Source organism: Bos mutus, chromosome 22, assembly GCF_027580195.1.
Source record: "Bos mutus isolate GX-2022 chromosome 22, NWIPB_WYAK_1.1, whole genome shotgun sequence".
Classification (NCBI taxonomy): Eukaryota; Metazoa; Chordata; class Mammalia; order Artiodactyla; family Bovidae; genus Bos; species Bos mutus.
This window is the reverse complement of record NC_091638.1, coordinates 5514051-5527861: the sequence shown is the minus strand read 5'-3', so window position 1 is coordinate 5527861 and position 13811 is coordinate 5514051. Positions and strand designations below refer to the sequence as shown.

General features: G+C 44.7%; 1 protein-coding gene across 3 annotated transcripts in view; it reads left to right on the top strand.

Annotated features, from left to right (window-relative positions):
* Positions 1-13811, top strand: part of GADL1 (glutamate decarboxylase like 1) — a 194450-nt gene that overhangs the window by 122056 nt on the left and 58583 nt on the right. For all 3 annotated transcript variants that reach the window (XM_070359089.1, XM_070359088.1, XM_070359091.1), the window contains exon 14: positions 2681-2770. In XM_070359089.1, the coding sequence (XP_070215190.1) occupies positions 2681-2770 (90 nt within the window). The remainder of the gene's footprint in view (positions 1-2680; positions 2771-13811) is intronic.

Below are 13811 nucleotides of genomic sequence, written 5' to 3'. Positions count from 1 at the left end.
TGCCCTTAGCAGGCCCTGCATTTATGTCTCTGTGAAAACAGCTGCCTGAAGCCCATTGTGAGACCTTATTCCGCATTTAACCAAAGTATTTCTAATGGAAAACCAGATTACTGGGGAAAATAACTGGGCCACTTTAGACCAGAAGTTCTCAAACACAGATGATGTGCAGCTCACTTGAGGTCACCTGAAATGCTTCTCCTTAAAAGTTAACTTACTAACTAATTTATTTCTTTGGCTGCATCAGGTCTCAGTGGAGGCACGTGGGCTCATTTCGCTGTGGTGCGTGGGCCCAGTAGTTGCAGCGCTCGGGCTTAGCTGCTCTAAGGCATGTAGGATCTCTCCGACCATGGATTGAACCCATGTTCCCTGCACTGGAAAGTGGATTCTTTTCCACGGAACCACCAGGGAATGCTTCTGAAAATGCCAGTTCTTCAGCCATTTCTGTGTTGGACTGAATTGCACTCTGGGGGTGCTGAGCCCAGGGGCTAAGTGTGCACTGTGAGCAGGGTCTCTAGTGGACTTACACCCCTCCCCATACTGATACCCGAGAGTCAGGAGTCAAGGTGATGCTCTTTTTTTTTTCCTTCTTTTGATGCTGTATTGATCAGGGTCACAGCAAGGCTGGTTAAGTAAAGCCCAAGTATGTCATATGTTATCAACTCACAGGTAATCGGTGATTTTGCATTCGTCAAGTATAGCAGGAAATAGAAGACAACTTTGGCTACCTTAAATAGAGAAGGAGTTGTTGGAAGGAGATGTGGGAGATAATAATCAATTTTCAGTTCAGTTCAGTCGCTCAGTCGTGTCTGACTCTGTGACCCCATGAACCGCAGCACGCCTCCCTGTCCATCACCAGTTCCTGGAGTTCACCCAAACTCATGTCCATTGAGTCAGTGATGCCATCCAGCCATCTCATCCCCTGTCGGTCCCTTCTCCTCCTGCCCTCAATCTTTCCCAGCCTCAGGGTCTTTTCCAATGAGTCAGCTCTTCACATCAGGTGGCCAAAGGATTGGAGTTTCAGCTTTAACATCAGTCCTTCCAATGAACACCCAGGACTGATCTCCTTTAGGATGGACTGGTTGGATCTCCTTGCAGTCCAAGGGACTCTCAAGAGTCTTCTCCAACACCACAGTTCAAAAGCATCAATTCTAAAAAAAAAAAAAAAAAACAAAAGCATCAATTCTTCAGCGCTCAGCTTTCTTCACAGTTCAACTCTCACATCCATACATGACCACTGGAAAAACCATAGCCTTGACTAGACAGACCTTTGTTGACAAAGTAATGTCTCTGCTTTTTAATATGCTGTCTAGGTTGGTCATAACTTTCCTTCCAAGGAGTAGTGTCTTTTCATTTCACGGCTACAATCACCATCTGCAGTGATTTTGGAGCCCCAAAAAATAAAGTCTGAAACTGTTTCCGTTGTTTCCCCACCTATTTCCCATGAAGTGATGGGACCGGATGCCATGATCTTAGTTTTCTGAATGTTGAGCTTTAAGCCAACTTTTTCACTTTGCTCTTTTACTTTCATCAAGAGGTTTTTAGTTCCTCTTCACTTTCTGCCATAAGGGTGGTGTCATCTGCATATCCGAGGTGATTGATATTTCTCCCGGCAATCTTGATTCCAGTTTGTGCTTCTTCCAGCCCAGCGTTTCTCATGATGTACTCTGCATATAAGTTAAATAAACAGGGTGTCAATATACAGCCTTGATGTACTCCTTTTCTTATTTGGAACCAGTCTGTTGTTCTATGTCGAGTTCTAACTGTTGCTTCCTGACCTGCATACAGGTTTCTCAGGAGGCAGGTCAGGTGGTCTGGTATTCCCATCTCTTTCAGAATTTTCCACAGTTTATTGTGATCCACACACTCAAAGGCTTTGGCATAGTCAATAAAGCAGAAATAGATGTTTTTCTGGAACTCTCTTGCTTTTTTGATGATCCAGTGGATGTTGGCAATTTGATCTCTGGTCCCTCTGCCTTTTCTAAAACCAGCTTGAACATCTGGAAGTTCATGGTTTACGTATTACTGAAGCCTGGCTTGGAGAATTTTGAGCATTACTTTACTAGCATGTGAAATGAGTGCAATTGTGTGGTAGTTTGAGCATTCTTTGGCATTGCCTTTCTTTGGGATTGGAATGAAAACTGACCTTTTCCAGTGCTGTGGCCACTGCTGAGTTTTCCAAATTTGCTGGCATATTGAGTGCAGCACTTTCACAACATCATCTTTTAGGATTTGGAATAGCTCCACTGGAATTCCATCACCTCCACTAGCTTTGTTCTTAGTGATGCTTCCTAAGGCCCACTTGACTTCGCATTCCAGGATGTCTGGCTCCAGGTCAGTGACCACACCAGAGGGACAAACGAGGGCACCTCTGGGTGTTTGCGTGTCAGGCACTATAACTAATGCTTAGTTAGATCTGCATTGGATCAACTTCCAACTTAATTGTGTTTATTCTTGATCTTGTGCTCATCCCGAATCCAGAGGAAATAGCACTCTCTGGGTACACTAACGGAGAAGAAAATTTCCCAATAAGCTGTACTGAAAGTAAGGCAGGATGGATGTCTAATCTGTCAGATTCTGGTGTTACCAATGTAAGACACATATGATGACTCAGTGAAACTAGCTGAGAGTTGAACTGCATTCTAAGATTAATTAACAGCTTTCAAACTTTCTTCCTCTTCAGCCTGAATATGCCAATATTTGCTTTTGGTACATTCCACCGAGCCTCAGACAGATGGAGGAAGGACCTGAGTTCTGGGCAAAACTTCATTTGGTGAGTAATAAGCACATCACATCTTTCCTTCCGAAGAAGTAGATCCAATGCCTGTTGTCTGTTGAGCCTGTAAATAATTCCAGACTGGCAAGATCTTCTTGAAGTTCTAGAGAGGTGGTTCTTAGTGCATTAAAAGCTAAGCACATGCCAACAGTTGTAAGCATTATTTACGTTTGACCAGCCAACACACTTGACACACACACACAAATTCAAAATAATTGTGCTGTTTGCAAAATGGTTGTAGAACGTATGCAAAGTTCTAATTCTCAGTGCGTTTCCAAGCATGTGATCTGGCAGTGGCTGATGTCGTAAGACGCGTGGCTTCTTTCTTCATCCCCACTGGTATTTGTCTGTGACTGCGCATCACCTCCCTAGAAGGCAACCTTAAAGTCTAAATCTGCTCCCCTTCATGAATGTGAGACTTTCTGTTCTTTCTGTCAACAAAGACCCTGCATCTTTTGCCCAAGGGACTAACGTGATAAAAAAGAAAGAGATGCTGGCAATGAACGTCAGCTCACCACTGAACTGAATATGCTGCAGGGAGCCTTCACACACAGCTGGGGAGGGCTGGCCGTCCAGAGTGAGGAGAGGCCTCGGGCGCTGGGGGCTTCTTGTGTCCCTCCTGCACCTCCCCAGCATGGCCCCGCCAAGGAGCATCCTCCTCCTGACCCACGTTTCCAAGAATTCTGAAGTCTCCCAAGTCGACCTCCCATGACCCCACCTTCCCGCTGCATGGATGGAGTGCAGATTGAATTGAATGAGCATCCCCTGAGCACTCTGTGCCCGTCATGTAAAGGGCAAGTTCTTGGGTCCCGTCACGTCAGGAGCCCTGTATCCCTGTATCCCCTGCCTGCTCCCTCTCCAGCACAGTGAGCTAGCTATATGTGCCTGACTGTAACAGCTCCTATTTGCAAACCCCTCTCTGCCCTCAGTGGGGAAATCAATGATAGTTTTAATACCTTCGATAGATGGTACCCCTTCTCCTTGCCCTCTAGAAGAAAAGGGAAAACTTTCCAATCAGGTGCTCACTATGCCTGGCCCAGGAGATACACACGTAAGGGACTTGGTCCCCGTCCTGGGAATCTCGTATTCTAGGAGACAGACGAGTAAAGACATCGTCACAAGGGAACTCATAGGTGCCTAGATGGAGAGAAACCCTATAAAGGCAGAGAGAAAGGATATCACCCTAGTGTGTGTGACAGAAGATCCGAATCTTGAATAGTAAGTAGCTGCCGGTCAGGTGGGTTCCAGGAAGAATCACAGCATGATGGCCCAGAGGCTCGAGAGAGGAGGGCGTTGTGGAAAACCAACAGAGTGGGGTGAGGGGCAGGCGGAGGGCAGGATGAGAGCAGCGGGTGAGTGGCATGCGCAGATGGAGGCCCACCTCCCACAGCGAGGTGCTTGGGATTTGTGCCTAGTCAGGTGGGGGTGGGACGATCATGACCTTTAAGCCATGGCCACCTGGATCCTTACCTGCCGCATCTTCTTCTGCCTCTGGTCACTTTCTGTTTATTCGTGGCTCATTTCGTCTCCTGCAAGGTAGCACAGTAAATACCCAATATATAAATACTCTACCTCTCCTTGAACCTGCGATCAGGTAGCAGAGATAGGGAGAGATGGACAGAGTTACCTGTGCCTTTGCCTAGACAAGCCTTCCATGGGCCACTTCAGGCAGGATCTGGCTTGCCTTTCATACATCACACGGTGCAAATGAGAAAGTACTAAAGACTACATTTCAGACGGTAAGTGACTCAAAAAGAAACAAGAGCTTAAAGGTGTGAGAATTTAATCGTGATGTTTGCTTTGATGGAATGCATCAGGCATTGTTTGGTGATGTGGGGGATACTTGCTAACAGCTGAGAAAAATATGGTGGCCATTCTTCTCTCTTTCTGATTGTTAAGATAAGCACACGAGAAGGTGATGTTCATCTTTTATGGACCACTGCACGGACACGGATCAGGACAACTAAATAGTCCCTTTCATGTTTGGGGACACCATGGCCTCACTCTTCCTTTGTTTACAGAAATATTTACATGACCTAATCTCAGAAAATTTGAAATCAAGGTGGGTATATAAGCTAAAATCCGATAAATCAGCACATAATACAGTTTTAATCTTAATTGGAAATTGAATATGAATCGGGTCGTCTCTTCTCCCTGCAGTTTTTGCCAGCATTTGTGCTCTCGTGGTTAACATCCATGAATCGCCATCCTTTCGTTTTGGAAAGGCTTTTCTGCCGGTTAGAACCTTGGGGCCCTTGCCCAGTCTAGTATCATCCGATTCTAATTGTTCTGGTTTCTTCTGATTCATAAACACGTATGTTGCAGATGAATCATCATGGGTGCTCGTCTAAGTTTCCTTTTAGCCTCTCTCTTGTCGTGGATGTGTGTGAGTGAATTCGGCAAGGCAGGGAGGCATATATATCTATTGATGATCTATGCGATTTCGTGCTTACTGTAGTATGAGAATGCAAGCGTGTGATTTATAACCTGGAGTGTACTTAAAGCACACTTGAAATTTGTTTCGGGGTTTATCTTGGTTGGAGAATCACAAACAAATAAATAAACCAAATAAGGCTTTGCCCGCCCGCATCAGACTCGTGTCAGACGGAGCTGTCAGAGTTCAGCATCAATGGTGTGAGAAGTCTTCCCTGTGGCAGGAGGAGGGGAGGAAGCTTATTTGGTAATGAATCTGGAGTGTGAGTGTGTCAGTGTGTAAGCGTGTGTGTGTGTGTGCGCTCACGTGCACGTGTGAGACGGTTGTTGAGAACGCACTCTCCTGCTGCTGTGACAGCCCCTCTCTGACCCTGCGCATCCGCTGAGTTCAGACTCCTTTTGAAGTTGTCCTCCATTAGAGCTCTTCTTTTTGCTTTGTTTTTTCAGGCATTGCGGCCTTCTAGGTCTTCATTAGTTCCCCAAGCAGATTGTTCTTGCATCTTTTCTGGTGTCTGTCTCCTGTTTATTTTTTCTTCTCTCCACACAGTCATACCTGCTGCCCTGTTTTATCTCCTTATTTTCCTCCTGAAGGCCTCTGAATGCTTTCCTTGTTCTTCTAGTCAGAGCTTTCCACCCGATTGACCACCAACCACTGTTTATAATAAATTCTGTTGATGTTCTCTTTATTCTCTGAAGATGAAACCAATAGAAAATAAGGCCTACCTACACGGAATTTTGTAAAAGGTAGCAGAAGGTGTTACTGGTCATATGAAGGAATAATAATCTTTAAAGATATGTATTTTATTACATAAACATTTGGCACAACAATATTAGAAGACGTGAGGCAGTGATAAGATCCTTACATATCCTCTTAGAATCACTATGAATATGACTCTTAAAAGTTATTGCTGATGCAAATAATAGGAATGGGGTGATGATATTGGAGACATAATTTTCTTTTTTCTTTTTTTAATTTTTATTTTTGGCTGTGCTGTGCGGCATGTGGGATCTTAGTTTCCTGATCAGGGATTGAACCATGCCCGCGACACTGGAACTACAGTCTCAACCACCGGGCCACCAGGAAGGCCCCATAATTTTCAAAACAAGACACACAATTCTTGGTAAAGCATTGAAGAAAACGTTTTCCCTTGATTTACATGATAGTAGAAAACTTGGTGTTTTTTTAAAACGGGCATAGAATAGTTTGCATTTGCTTGTGAAACAGGGTTCTGGTAACCATAATCTTGGGCTCCTGCATTTCCAGCAGGACATTTGAAAGTCCTGCAGGATGTGGGGCAGCTCTGTCTGGCTCAGGACCACTCTGCACATGGCAGGGCAGCTGGCATCTGGGTGCCCAAGTGACTGAACACCAGTAGCAACCCCCAAAAATCAAGAAAACCAAAAGCATCTGCCTGAATTCCCAGAATATTCCCTGGAGGTGTAGTACCATTCCCCTGAGAATGACTGATCCACAGGATACAATCTAGTTCATTCTGCTTGGCATCCAAAGGCCTCCATGTCTGATCCTTAGGCATTAAAATAGCAAGACATTTTTAAAAACTTCAATATTCAGCTATAGGGAATTAGTTCAAATATAGAATACAATTTATATGAAAATTTGTAGTGTATAGACAATTAAAATTTTGTTCCAGAATAACATATTCATAATTTGTTATTAACTGGAAAGATAAGTTATAGAACAGTCACTATAGTATGATGCGGGAGAAGGCAATGGCACCCCACTCCAGTACTCTTGCCTGGAAAACCCCATGGATGGAGGAGCCTGGTAGGCTGCAGTCCATGGGGTCGCTAAGAGTCAGACATGACTGAGCAACTTCGCTTTCACTTTTCACTTTCATGCGTTGGAGAAGGAAATGGCAACCCACTCCAGTATTCTTGCCTGGAGAATCCCAGGGACAGCAGAGCCTGGTGGGCTGCCGTCTATGGGGTCGCACAGAGTCAGACACGACTGAAGCAACTTAGCAGCAGCAGAACAGCAGCATGATGCAAATTTTGAAAAATTACTGTTTGTGTGTGTGTGCTCAATCACTCAGTCGTGTCTGGCTCTTTGCAACCCCTATGGATTGTAGCCCGCCAGCCTCCTCAATCCATGTTGTCCAGGAGAGAATACTTGAATGGGTTGGCATTTCTTCCTCCAGGGGATCTTCCTGACCCAGGAATCAAACTTGCGTCTCCTGCTTTGGCAGGTGGATTCTTTACCACTAGTGCCACCTGGAAAACCCATAGTTTGTATGTACATAGATACTCGTGTACACATGAAATATTGTTTATGTGGTTAGGAAAGTGACCGACAATACACACCAAACTATTTTAGACATAGTTACAGCTGATCTTCCTCTTTCTTTTCTATTCCTCTGTAATATCTTAATTTCTATAATCAGTATATATTGCTTTTGTGAAAGTAATAGTAATGACAGCAACAATAATAGTAAACCAAAGTATAGACCCACTGAAGGCATAGAGTTTCTTGAGTGTTTATCCAGACAAAGGCTATCCAAGTTTTGGCCATAATCTTGTAACGGGAAAAAACTTTTTAATTATTTACCCCAATATGTATTAGTTGTTTTTAAATTATCTACATGTATTAATTTTTTAAATTTCCTTTTATTTATTTGTCCACATGAGGTCTTCATTGCGGCACTCACAATCTTCTGGCACGTGGACTCTCTAGTAGTGGAATGTAGGCTTAATTGGTCTGCGGCATGTGGTATCTTAGTTCCTGACCAGGGATCAAACCCACATCCCCTGCATTGCAAGGCGGGCCACCAGGAAAGTCCCCTACATGTATTCATTTAAAAAATAGTATGTACATTTAACCAATACACAAAATAAGTATTGGACTTCCCTTGTGGCTTAGCTGGTAAAGAATCCACCTGCAATGTGGGAGACCAGGGTTCGATCCCTGGGTTGGGAAGATCCCCTGGAGAAGGGAAAGGCTACCCACTCCAGTATTCTGGCCTAGAGAATTCCATGGACTGTATAGTCTGTGGGGCCGCAAAGAGTCGGACACAACTGAGCGACTTTCACAATTGTCAGAGAACAAACAAGTGTTTTTAGGAATGGATTTAAAATGTTTAATTACTCAGAGATGCTCTAATCTTGTCTTCTTATACCAAAGGGATTGTCTTGTTTGGAGACCATGACTATCCCATAGTCAATCAATTCGTTTGCAAACATTTGAGTTCCCTTCCCACTTCTCTTTTTTTCCTCTCATCTCCTTGCTGAAACACACATTATCTGCACTGATTTCAGGTTCAGAGACAGTGCCCCTGGGTCCAGAGTGAGAGCTTTAGCAGGGCTCCCAGGGCTTCTAAAGGCTGCCTGCTCTGTGGGCAAGAACACGTCACTCCCTAAGGCAACTTGCTTTCTTCTCACTCAGTGACTGGGTAGGAGGGGAAGGGGAGCTGGGGAGAGGGAACAGAGATGAAGCTGAAACCATAAGACCCAGGGAATGTAATTGAAACTTTGTCAGTTTGTTTTATTTCATCATTACTCAGTGCTCTGATGCAGATTTCCTCTTCTGTCACCGTTTCTTCAACAGCTCTGCATTCCACCAACATAATTTACATTCTTAAAAGTAATTAATAAAGTGTTTTTTGTAATCAGGCATGGTCATTTCAACATTTTTTTTCACTCACAGACCTGCAGATTTGTGACTAATGTTGGACATTTATAACAGGCTCCTTTCTCCTCAACAGTCAGTCAGTTCAGTTGCTCAGTTGTGTCGGACTCTTTGCGACACCATGAACCGCAGCTCACCAGGCCTTCCTGTCCATCACCAACCCCCGGAGTTCACTCAAACTCATGTTCATTGAGTCGGTGATGCCATCCAACTATCTCATCCTCTGTCGTCCCCTTCTCCTGCCCTCAATCTTTCCCAGCATCAGGATCTTTTCAACTGAGTCAGCTCTTCGCATCAGGTGGCCAAAGTATTGAGTTTCACCTTCAACATCAGTCCTTCCAATGAACACCCAGGGCTGATCTCCTTCATAATGGACTGGTTGGATCTCCTTGCAGTCCAAGGGACTCTCAAGAGTCTTCTCCAACACCACAGTTTAAAAGCATCAATTCTTCGGCACTCAGCTTTCTTTGTAGTCCAACTCTCACATCCATACATGACTACTAGAAAAACCATAGCCTTGACTAGACAGACCTTTGTTGACAAAGTAATGTCTCTGCTTTTGAATATGCTATCTAGGTTGGTCATAACTTTCCTTCCAAGGAGTAAGCATCTTTTCATTTCATGGCTGCAATCACCATCTGCAGTGATTTTGGAGCCCAGAAAAATAAAGTCAGCCACTGTTTCCACTGTTTCCCCATCTATTTGCCATGAAGTGATGGGACCAGATGCCATGATCTTAGTTTTCTGAATGTTGAGCTTTAAGCCAACTTTTTCCACTCTCCTCTTTCACTTTCATCAAGAGACTTTTTAGTTCCTCTTCACTTTCTGCCATAGGGGTGGTGTCATCTGCATATCTGAGGTTATTGATATTTTTCCTGGCAATCTTGATTCCAGCTTGTGCTTCATCCAGCCCAGCGTTTCTCATGATGTACTCTGCATATAAGTTAAATAAGCAGGGTGACAATATACAGCCTTGACATACTCCTTTTCCTATTTGGAACCAGTCTGTTGTTCCATGTTGAGTTCTAACTGTTGCTTCCTGACCTGCATACAGATTTTTCAAGAGGCAGGTCAGGTGGTCTGGTATTCCCATCTCTTTCAGAATTTTCCACAATTTATTGTGATCCACACAGTCAAAGGCTTTGGCATAGTCAATAAAGCAGAAGTAGATGTTTTTCTGGAACTCTCTTGCTTTTTCAATGATCCAGCAGATGTTGGCAAATTGATTTCTGGTTGAGGACTAAATCGTTTAGAACCTGCTTGATGGCTTTGTTGTTTTATTGCTTATTTGGTGGTGTAACTTGATACGGCACTCTGGGTTTGGAGGGAATCTCCTGTTCTCCCTGGTGGGTTTCCGATGAATAGCATTTGAGACAACGAACACTGGGGAGAGTCGTGTGCTTCGAAGGACACCCAGTCCCCGGTCTGTGGCAGGGAGGGCCTCGGTATACTGGCTGTGCTTCACTTGTTTCCTCTGTGTATGTACATTCACATGAGTGCATATGAGTCCGGACACATTTTGAAGTCTTCTGTGTATTTTGAGGACTTGATTTTGATTTTCTTTTCTTCATCATCTGTGACATTGGCTTATCAATCACTCATTTTTTGACTGTGAACTAAAAACCCCTGTTTCTTTAAAAGCATGACAGTGTTTGTTTTTTTTCAAACATGAGAACCCTGTGATATAGAAATTACAATATTTTCAAAAATCCTGTTTACTAGTGGATATCCTTCATTTTAAAGCCAAACTTTAAAAATCATATTTAAGAAAATTCTAATATAGAAGGGAGAAGGAAATGGCAACCCACTCCAGTATTCTTGCCTAGAGAATCTCAGAGACAGAGGAGCCTGGTGGGCTGCCGTCTATGGGGTCACACAGAGTTGGACACGACTGAAGCGACTTAGCAGCAGCAGCTAATATAGAAGTGTCTTGAAAAGAAAGTGAAAGTCATGTCCGACTCTTTGCAATCCCATGGACTATACAGTCCATGGAATTCTCCAGGCCAGAATACTGGAGTGGGTAGCCTTTCCCTTCTCCAGGGGATCTTCCTAATCCAGGGATCGAACCCAGGTCTCCCGAATTGCAGGTGGATTCTTTACCAGCTAAGCCTCCAGGGAAGCCCAAGAATACTGGAGTGGGCAGCCTATCCCTTCTCCAGCAGATCTTTCCAACCCAGGAATTGAACCAGGGTTTCCTGCATTGCAGGTGGATTCTTTACCAACTGAGCCATGAGGGAAGCCCAAAATATTTCTAAGTGTAACTTGAGATGGTGTCCTTCTGATGATAATACTCTATTATGCTTGCCTGCATGCCTGCTTAGTTATTCAGTCATGTCTGAGTATTTGGGACCCTTTGGACTATAGACCACCAGGCTCCTCTGTCCATGGAATTTTCCAGGCAAGAACACTGGAGCAGGATGCCATTTCCTCCTCCAGGGGATTTTCCTGATCCAGGGATTGAATTTACGTCTCCCGTGCCTCCTGCATTGGTAGGTGGGTTTACATGCTGAGCCATCAGGGACAGATACTATATCCTCTTTCCCCAAACTATGAAGACCAGGGATAAAATGCTCTTCTCTTAGGTATTCTCTCAGGGAAAGATGTTATTTTGTACAATCTGTCAGATACTCTGTTAGTTATAAGCAGTTTCTTCTGGGTCATCAGGGGTCAAGGAGCCTCTTAGTCCCTTGCATGCAGCCTCTTCAGAGTCAGCCCAGGAGGCTGGCTGCCGCTTCTGCTGGAGGAGGTGGGTGCTTTGTCGTGCAGCTTTGATGCCTATCTCTCTTCCCTGTTGTCTCCTTATGGTCTTTCTAAGTAGCTCTCCTTTGTCAGGTCAATACAGTTTCAAGCAGTTAAAGGTTCACACAGCTGCATGTTGGGGATGTGTGTATAAAGGGGAGGTTCACATGAGTTGTCCTTTGTATTCAGCAGCACTTTACAACATGTAAAATACATTTGTCAAAATGGTGTTGTTAATTTATTTCATACATTGCTTTCTGGTCTTTAAGCATTATTTTCAGACATATAGGGAAGAGTTTCCCCAGATTGTTACTTGAACCACACCCCTCCCCCAAGAAAGCCAAACAAGTCTAGATATTCTCAATAAAAAAAATTATTTTTTTCTTTCCTTTATTTTTCTCCCCACGTTTAACAGTTTCTTATGTTTTTGTTAGACTTTTCTAACTGACTATGCAAGAAGTTCTGAGTTTTTAATTATCTTTTGAAAATTTAAGTTCAGAAAAATGAAGCCGGTGTCTCTAAAGGCTGGGGCTGAGTCCATGGGCCCGAGGTCAGGACAGGACTGTGTCTGAGAGAAGAATGTCCGTGGGCGTGGCCTCTGGCAGCTCACTCACTCCAGCACACACTTGTCCACTTGTGACTGGCTGATCCATGGGGTACTCAGGATAGCAGTAACGAGAAATGAGACCAGAGCACACAGCCGCGGCCACATTTCCCGAATCCCTGTTCGTGCCTCGGGTTTGGTCTTAAGCACACAGTCATACATATACTCTGTGTGATGGTGGGAGGATGACTGGCCTGGTCTGTAACATTTGCAGATGAAACAAGTCGATCACTTAAACATGGCAGTTTCTTTAGTCTCTGCTCAGATCTTTAGGCTTGTCTGAAATAATTCTGAATCTCCAGATGCATCACACTGAGCCCTGAAGAACTGAAGAAGCTGTTAGTTTCATGGTGCGCTTACCACTGTGTCCTGAGTATAATTTCATTTAGTCCACTCAGTCAGGAGTTGCAAACCTAATACCTGTAGCGGTGAGCCAGCAGCACACAGGAGGGAAGCAGACGGGGCATGGCCCTGCAGGGAGTGGCGGGGCTGTGGCCACATGGCAGGGAGCGCTGGTTCCAGGCACCCAGAGCAGCCTCCGCTCAGTCCCTAGGGATGGCTGCCATGTGGGCACGCAGACCTGGCTTTCCAGGCCTCCTTATTTTTTAAAGAGATTCTAGATTTATAGAAACTTATGTAAACTGGCCTTTGCTTTTAAATGTTGTAAATGTTGGCAAACGGAAAATGTGTTAAGGCCAGCGGGATCTGGCCTTCAGGCTTTTAGCTTGCAAAGTGAAAGAAAGTGAAAAGTCGGGCACAACTGAGCGACTTCACTTCACTTAGCTTGCAACTCTTCCCTAAATCCACTAGTACCCGATCCCACGTTTCCGCGTGTGTGTCACCAGAAGCTCCTTGACACGAGGATGTGCTCTGCCCTTGTCTTTGTTCCCCCAGGGCAGTCCCGGCCTGCCATCAGCTCTGAGGGATATCTGAGTTCTGTGTCATCTGCCAGAAAAAGAAAACTCACTGTCCCATGCTGTCGGACTTGTGAGCGGGGTGTTTAAGAACTGTGGTCTTGTGGGCAGTTGTGGCAGCACGCTTTTGTCTTTGCTGCTGTTGTGTTTTCAACCTTCGGACTAGACCTGGCCTCTGGACTCCACGCTTCTCCTGAGGCTTCTGTAGTTTTGAAGAGGTCTGTCTTCCTAGATTTTCTGCAAGCCTCAGCTGGCCAGAGACAAAACCCCCAGAGGAAGGTGAAGAGTGTGGAAGCAGAGTGGCAGGCACAGTGAAGAGGAGCAGAGAGGGGCATGGCATGCTGGAGATAAGGGCTCTGCAAAGAAGGATGCCTTGATCCCCAGCTTCCCTCCCCTGAGTGCTCTAAGGAGGTGTGTGTGTGTGTGTGTGTGTGTGTGTGTGTGTGTTTCAGGTGGCTGTCTGCCCATTCCTAAAAAGTCACAGCCTATCAAGGGATCATGTTGGTTCAAACCATAAGCCTTTCACATACTGAACCAAAGGCCAAATGTTAGCCCTGAATGAGACTCCCCCAAGAATCTCTGCTGGACCCTGTGAGGCTGCGGGAGCCATGTTGATGACTGAATTGACTTTTAACCTGAACTAGCAGGATGACGGCTTGAGGTTGGATTTCATTTTATTTAAAGGATGTAAAGCACTGTGACATT